Genomic DNA, 7,663 nt, shown 5'->3' on the forward strand with positions numbered 1-7,663 from the left:
GGAACCAGCTAGCTGGAGGAATTTTTAAAGTAGATCTCTTTGAATCTGCCTCACAAAGTATGGCATTGCCAGTAATGTTGGAGCAAAAGAAAGTGTGGCTCGTTCAGCTGGGTTTGATGTCATGACTGATAATGTCCTAAAGAAGAGTAGGATGATATTAGTACTGAAGTGAAAAAGCGACTTAGAATGTAATGACACACAGTGAAGATTCATGCATTTAAGGTGGGAACAATGGTAACGTCTGATGCCAAAGTGAAAACTTGTTAATTGGATGTTGTAAGAGGAAGAAGGACTTCTGTTAACCATTGAATGATTAAGCCACAAGTGTAATATAGTCTTGAAAATAGCAAGAATCTTAAGATGTTAAGACATTGATCTTAACTTGAGGATCAGCTGCAGGATTCCTCCCTTCCCCCTTACTGCTTCATGAGTATTCTAGCTCCCATTTCTGCAAGCTCTATTGACATTTAAATTATTAGTGACATTACTGACAAGTTTTGCAGTAAGATTCTTTTTAATGACTTTATGGAGGCTAATGTTTAATTTGTGAAGTTGTCAAGCCTAATAAGCTTTTTTTTACTATCCTTCTTACATTGCTTAGCTTCACCCTTAAACTGCTGAAAAATCAAGCCAAACAGTGTATAAGGCAACATAGGAGTTTGAGAGGTTCCTCATCAAGTATTTAGTATTTTAAGTCTTTTTAAGCTTGTACTTTGTGTTATAAATTAGAGTATTTGATTTGGTAAAATATGTCCTGATAATGCAGAAGGAGAGGGTGTGGGGCAATTAGTAAGGTCTGTATCTTGCAGTAATATGGAAAGCGATGTAGCTTATGTGTATGTGGTCTCAGGTGAGTTGTGATAAGTTTTTTGGGGCGAGGCAGTTGTTTGACTTATTTTTTAATGCTAAATTATAAGACCTGGTCCTACCTTTTTTTTTTTTATATTTTTTTTTAAGATATGATATAACATCATGCCTTGCTGCTGTTTTTTTAACTATGTACGCTTCTGGTTTTTCCACTGAAAACAAACAGAAAACTGTGAATTCATGTGAATTTTTAACTCCAGTGATTTTCTTCTTAGTTGCATATTTTAAGGACCCAAGAACAAAAGTTGATCTTCAGGCCATCAGTCTGACTATCCGGTATCTTGCCTGACAGTAGCAGTTACCTAGGAAGGAGTGTAAGATTAGAGAAAGTATTTAGTGATGTTTTCTCCTGTAACTTGTGGTTCAGGCATAACGTGAGGCAGATACAGTATCCTTCTCTTTAATAGCCCTCAATTAATTTTTCTTCCACAAATTTTTACTTTGTACAAAGTTTATGTTTAACAAATGTTGCTGTCTTTTGCAGCAGTGAGTTTCAGGTGCATTAGGAGCTTCTTATGAAATACCTTTTGTTTGTTTTTGAAAATACTATATTTAGTTGATACCCTCTGGGGTTTTTTTTGTTTGTTTGTTTGTTTGTTTTTATTTGAAGTTATGGTGACCCAATCATTCCTTATTCACTTTCTCTACCCTATTCATGGTTTTATAGATATCTCCTGTGTTCTCTGTCATTATTTCATTCTCCTTTTTCATGATTTTATTCATTATTCCCTTGTATGGAATCTGTTCTGTACCATTGATTATCCTTATTGCTCTTTTGTATGGTCTTTTTGAAATATGAACACTAGACTACGGAATTCAAGATTTAAACATTCTGGATTCATATACTGATGTAGTGATAATTTCTGTTTTGTTCTCTGTTTCTTGCCTAATAATTCACATTTTTGGCTGCTGTGGTGTATTGAGCTGATGTTTTTGCAGATACTGCAATTTAAGATCTTTGCATTTGTTTCTGAAATAGCATGAATAGGATTATGTTTTCTCACACATGCCACATTACATTTACAAAAAATAATTTTGATGGTATAATCACTCAATGCTACAAGACTCTTTGACTGTGCTTTGTGATGAGCTCTCTTTTACTATACCAGATAGCCTAGCATTGTCAGCAGATTCTGCCACCTTGCTGTTCATGCCCTTATTCTGATCCGCTATAATTTGAATAATGGGCTATAAATTAAGTCCTTGTGGGAATCTGCTGGTGAGCTTCCTCTACTGGGAAAGCAGTTTATTTCCTACCATTTTTTTGTTCCTATCTTTTATGTTATTATTTAGTATGTGTTTAATACTGTAGGGACTTAACCTTTGGTTCCATAGCAGGTTCATTTCTTTAAGCATCTTTAATGCATCTTCTCCAATACCTCCAATATCAGTAGACTACATCAAGTGGATCATTCTGGTCTACATGCTCCCTGCCTCCTGGAGAGAACAGGTTGCCCAGAGAGGTGGTAGATGCCCCATCCCTGGCAACATTCCAGGTCAGGTTGGACAGGTCTGTGAGCAACCTGATGTAGTTGAAGATGTCCCTGATCGTTGCAGGGGGGCTGGACTGGGTGACCTTTAAAGGTCCCTTCCAACCCAAAGATTCTATGATTCTATGAATTTGTATAATTTTTTGAGGCATAACTTCTGTTTGCAAAGATGTTTTTACCCTGTCCCCAATATATTGTACTTCATTTCCCAGTGTTCTAATTCGTTCTTTGTTACAGTTTCCATCAGTACTACTGATGTGAGTCTTGATAGTTAGATCTCTAAATTATCTGCAGAACCTTAATGATTGACATCAGATGTCCTAGCTCCAGTTCTCCGGTACTGAAATGATCTTAAGGGGACAAAATGTTGGTATAAAACGGTCTTTAAAACCAACAAACTAACCGGTCCTTTTTCTGTCTTAAGGTGGAGAAACAGAGAAGACTTGAAAGAATAAAGCAAAAACAGTCTCAACTACAAGAACTCATTCTACAGGTACAGTCAAGGTACTCTTGTCTATAGGGCAAGGTAACTTACATCTGTATTCTTGTTGTTTTATCCTAGTGAGGGATGGGAAACTTCTACGACGACTAGAGGTGAATTCAGGATAAGACATAAGCAGTTCTAATTTAGCACTGTAGTTTAGCTGGGACCATGCTGTTTAAACAGGATTTGTGCTGAGAGGAGCTGTAATTCATACTGTATCCTCTGAGTTTTCCAATTCAATTCTCGTATCTAGAATATTTTTCTGTGTTATAGTCCATAGACAAAATTTTGTGACTAGAGGCCATCTCTCATACTGCTTTGTGTCTTGCCTTTCTGGGATGTTGCTGCTCCTGCTGTGTAAGCAGCTTAATCGCTGTGAAACAGTTGCTGAACTCTTCCCAGATTTCCCCTAGTACACTGTGCGATAGTAGTCTATCCCCTAAGTAGCTGTGCTCCTGGTTCTCCAGGAGTATCCCTTGGTAGTTGCATTGCCTATGCAGTAGGAATGAGAATGTCAGAGAGGGCATGCAGAAAGAAAGTACAGGCAGCTGTGGGACAGCAATCTCAACAGTTGTCTGATTTTTATCAGCTTCTGTGTTGGCTTTGGATTTAATTTTTAATTCCAATTTCATTTGATTTCTATGACCAGAAAAATACTTTTTCTTGTTTGGTGACTTACTATAAAATTTATAACTTTAGTTTTAATAGTTAACTTGAGTTTTTAGTTCGAACATTTTATTCTGAAAAGCAGTTTTGGTAAGATACGAGAGTAGAGTCACTAATATTAGTAGAATAATTCAGAAACCTAAATGTCAGACATTCAAATTACAAACATTAACTGTTTTTTAGTATATAATTTCAGCAAAAAATACAGTATTAATCATTCAACTGTTCTTGTGGAGTGCAGTAGCTAGCAGGGAATAGTAAGCAGAGTGGAAGTAAGATGCTATATAAAAATTCCTTCTTTGATCATTGTTACCTCTTCATTCTGTCAAGGATCTGTCCTGATGTAGTTACTTGAACACGCATTTTTTTTCCTCAGTTAAGTTTTACTGTGTATTTTCAGTACTATCACTTGTGTCTCTTCTTGCATCTTACCATGCAGGAATATGGTGAACACTCTCTGTCCTTTTCTGCATTTACTTGCCACAACCATTGCTGGTGTTCCTTAACCGAGGGATTTTTCCATTAACAGGATCTTGAAGGTTTAATTCATACTTTCATATCACTATCGCTTTTTCTAGCAAATTGCCTTCAAAAATCTCGTTCAGCGAAACCGTCAAGCAGAACAGCAGGCAAATCGACCACCACCTTCCAATTCTGTCATCCATTTGCCATTTATCATTGTGAACACCAGCAAGAAGACAGTGATTGACTGCAGTATTTCAAATGACAAGTGAGTTAAAGTTTTCTGTCTGGCTTTTGGTACAACTATGAGTTTTATGTCCATGCTAAAGTGTTCATCTAGATTTTGTTAAAAATGAAATACAAATAAATTTACTTGTGCCTTTTGTAGATTAAGAACATGCATTTCAGATGGGTAGAACTTACTTATGTTGAATAGAAATGGAATTTTATGGAGCTTTTTAATAAACAGAATAATTGTGTTCACATTTAAGAACTTCTTTAGAGCTTACTATCTAGAGATGTTAGAAGCAAAGGCAGCTCTGACAAAGTTTTATATCATACTTTACAAAGTAGTGTTTTCCTTTGGGTTTATTTAACATGATAAAATACAGACAGTGGAATTGAAAATGGATTTTGCTGTTCTCTACTTTTGGTTCAAAAAGCTAGGTTTTTCATCTGCTAAATAAAAGTTGAATGTGGCAGTGGCTTCTACTTAAGCTATTAGCTTACTGGAAAAGCTTAAAAACATTTTAAAAAATTACACATTAGGTAGAGGAATGAGATTAAAGAAAAAATTATGAAATGTGCAAAATGTTTAATTAAAACTCTGTATCTGTTAAACCTGTTAATGAATTCCATAGTGTGTATAATTGCAGTTTTAGTTGCTTGCTATCAAATACATCGTTTTGAAAAATTTGATTGCTTAATGTGATACGTCACTAACACTGTGTGTTTAAGGTTTTGAAATGCTGCAATTCCTGAAACTGTAAAGGTAGTTAAAGTAATTGAAGCTAACTGAGACTTTTTTCCTCTCCAGGTTTGAATATCTATTTAATTTTGACAATACTTTTGAAATTCATGATGATATAGAAGTACTAAAACGAATGGGAATGGCTTGTGGGCTAGAATCTGGAAGCTGTTCAGCAGAGGACCTAAAAATTGCAAGGAGTTTGGTTCCTAAAGCTCTGGAACCATATGTGACAGGTTAGTTACTCCAAGAAGAGTTGCTTAGTTTTCCTCCTTAATACTGGACTCAAGGAAATGAATGGGCTATTGCTGTTCCTAGAACCACGTTTTGCATTATACCACACAAGTAGATCTTTGCAGTGTGTAATTTTTTTAAGAGGACAGTATTAATAGTTGCTTCACTTGCAAAGGCAAAAGGTAGTAAGTGCAAACATGGTCATGGTTTCATTTTGTATTGTTTTATAATTTTCATTATGTAAAAATACTGAGACATCTAACTTGCTCACTTCGACATAAAATGGTTTTTAATGTATTTTGAAATTTTGCTGTTGCACTACCTTCTTGGTTTTTAATTATACTATTTTGGGTATAGTACATCAGTATGTTTTGTTGTTTTGGTTGGAACACTCCTTTTCTGGACTTCAAGAGGATTAAGCATTTCCACTGAATGAGTGTATTTTGAAGTATTCTTGAAATATGTATTATTCATTTTACAGAAATGGCTCAGGGATCAATCAGCAGTGTATATGTCACATCTTCATCAGGTTCTGCATCAAATGGCACAAGATTTTCATCCAGGTGAGATAAAATTATTGTTTAGTTTTTAAAATCTGTGGTCATCAAAGAAACTTAATCAGAGGTTATAAATACTTCATGGAACAAGTTCTGTTCTGATTAAATGTGATGTGGATATGTGTTTAAGTTTATTCTTGGGCATCGCTTTTGCTTGAGTAGTACCAGTGTCATGAAAGAAATCTTTTCCTGTAGGGTGGAAAAGAAATTGGTAAGATTGGTGTTAATCTTGAATGTATTATTTCTGTTTAACTTTGAGTTTGTGACGAGAGAATAGATACTTCCCTAAAGATAAAATTTGGGCAAGATTCTCCCTTGGTCATCAGTGTCTAACTTAAAAAAAGATTTAGGTCTTTGGGTTTTAAACCGCATCAGAAGCTGGTAGAGTAATAAACCATAACTTTTATTTAACATTGTGTGGACATACGTTGTTTCTGAACTTAACTATTATTTTTTGTCTTGCTATATAAGACACTTTTCCTAGCAAGTTACTGCTTGCTAGCTTCTTGCTGTTGCATTAATCAACAAGATGCCCTTCTGTGAGCTCTACGAAGTTGTAAAATGAGTCAAATACATTTGACTTGTCGCTCTCTACAACTACCTGAAAAGGGGGTTGTGGTGAGGTGGGTGGTGTTCTCTTCTCCCAAGTAACTAGCAATAGAACAAGAGGAAATGGCCTCAAGTTGTGCCAGGGGAGGTCTAGGCTGAGAGAGTGGTCAAGCATTGGCACAGGCTGCCCAGGGAGGTGGTTGAGTCACCATTCTTGGAGGTGTTCAAAAAACGTGTAGATGTGGCACTTCAGGACATCGTTTAGTGGGCATGGTGGTGTTGGGTTGATGGTTGATGATCTTAAAGGTCTTTTCCAACCTTAATGATTCTGTGGTCATTGAAATGTTTAACATTGCTAACAAATATTTGAATGTTGCAAGTTGATTAGCTTAACAAATTATCTGCAAAAGTATTCATTTTCTGCCAGTTGTTTCTGTTGTGTCCAGAAATTTAGCCTTATCTGAAAAGTCAGTTATTTCTGTTGTAAATGTCATGCAACTAATCCAATCCAGGTGATTTTAAAATCGCAGAATGGTTTGGGTTGGAAGGGATCTTTTGTTCACCCTGCTGCCATGGGCTTTCTTCACTAGATCACATTGCACCAATCCAATTCCGTCCAACCTGACCTTGAACAATTCCGCTGGTGGGGCATCCACAACTTCTGTGGGCAACCTAAGGTGGGGACAGACTTTTTAGGAGGGCCTGTTGCCACAGGACAAGGGGTAAAGGTTTTCAACTGAAAGAGGGCAGATTTAGACTAGATAGAAGGAAGAAATGTTTCACAGTGAGGGTGGTGAACAACTGGTCTGGTTTGCCCAGAGAGGGGTGGTAGGTGCCCCATCCCTGGCAACATTCCAGGTCAGGTTGGACGGGGCTTTGAGCAACCTGATGTAGTTGAAGATGTCCCTGATTGTTGCAGGGGGGCTGGACTGGGTGACCTTCAAAGGTCCCTTCCAACCCAAAGATTCTGTGATTCTGTGTCAGAATCACTGGCTGCCTCTGCCTTGTAAGTTATTTAGGAAATTGCTATACCATTGAAATTCTTAAGGAAGTCCTAATTTTTAGGACATTTTAAAGCCATTTGTGTTTAAAGGTAAAAATCCTGTATTGATGGGATTTCTTTAGACAAGTAAATACAGATTTATTCTTGTTCTCTGAAGATAGTCTTCTGGTAGCTTTTTCTCACCCATTTGCCTGCCATCAGAGTTGGAAGGAAGTCCTTCTAAAGATACAGTATCTAGCTTACTGTAAAAGGCTAATGCAATTACATTTTTAAAGTATTTCTTTAAAAAAAAAAACACAACCTTTTTGTAGATGATAGGCTTACTTGAATGCAAAGCGGAAAAAAAAAAAGGAAAAAACTTGCAAGGGAAAAAGTGGAACCCAG

General features: G+C 36.5%; 1 protein-coding gene across 2 annotated transcripts in view; it reads left to right on the forward strand.

Annotated features, from left to right (window-relative positions):
• TFDP1 (transcription factor Dp-1) overlaps nt 1–7,663 on the forward strand; it is a 46,441-nt gene that overhangs the window by 35,996 nt on the left and 2,782 nt on the right. For both annotated transcript variants that reach the window (XM_010287219.1, XM_010287220.1), the window contains exons 7-10: nt 2,782–2,850; nt 4,086–4,237; nt 5,006–5,172; nt 5,652–5,733. In XM_010287219.1, coding sequence (XP_010285521.1) covers nt 2,782–2,850; nt 4,086–4,237; nt 5,006–5,172; nt 5,652–5,733 — 470 coding nt within the window. The remainder of the gene's footprint in view (nt 1–2,781; nt 2,851–4,085; nt 4,238–5,005; nt 5,173–5,651; nt 5,734–7,663) is intronic.

This window comes from Phaethon lepturus, unplaced genomic scaffold, assembly GCF_000687285.1.
Source record: "Phaethon lepturus isolate BGI_N335 unplaced genomic scaffold, ASM68728v1 scaffold5395, whole genome shotgun sequence".
Lineage (NCBI taxonomy): Eukaryota > Metazoa > Chordata > Aves > Phaethontiformes > Phaethontidae > Phaethon > Phaethon lepturus.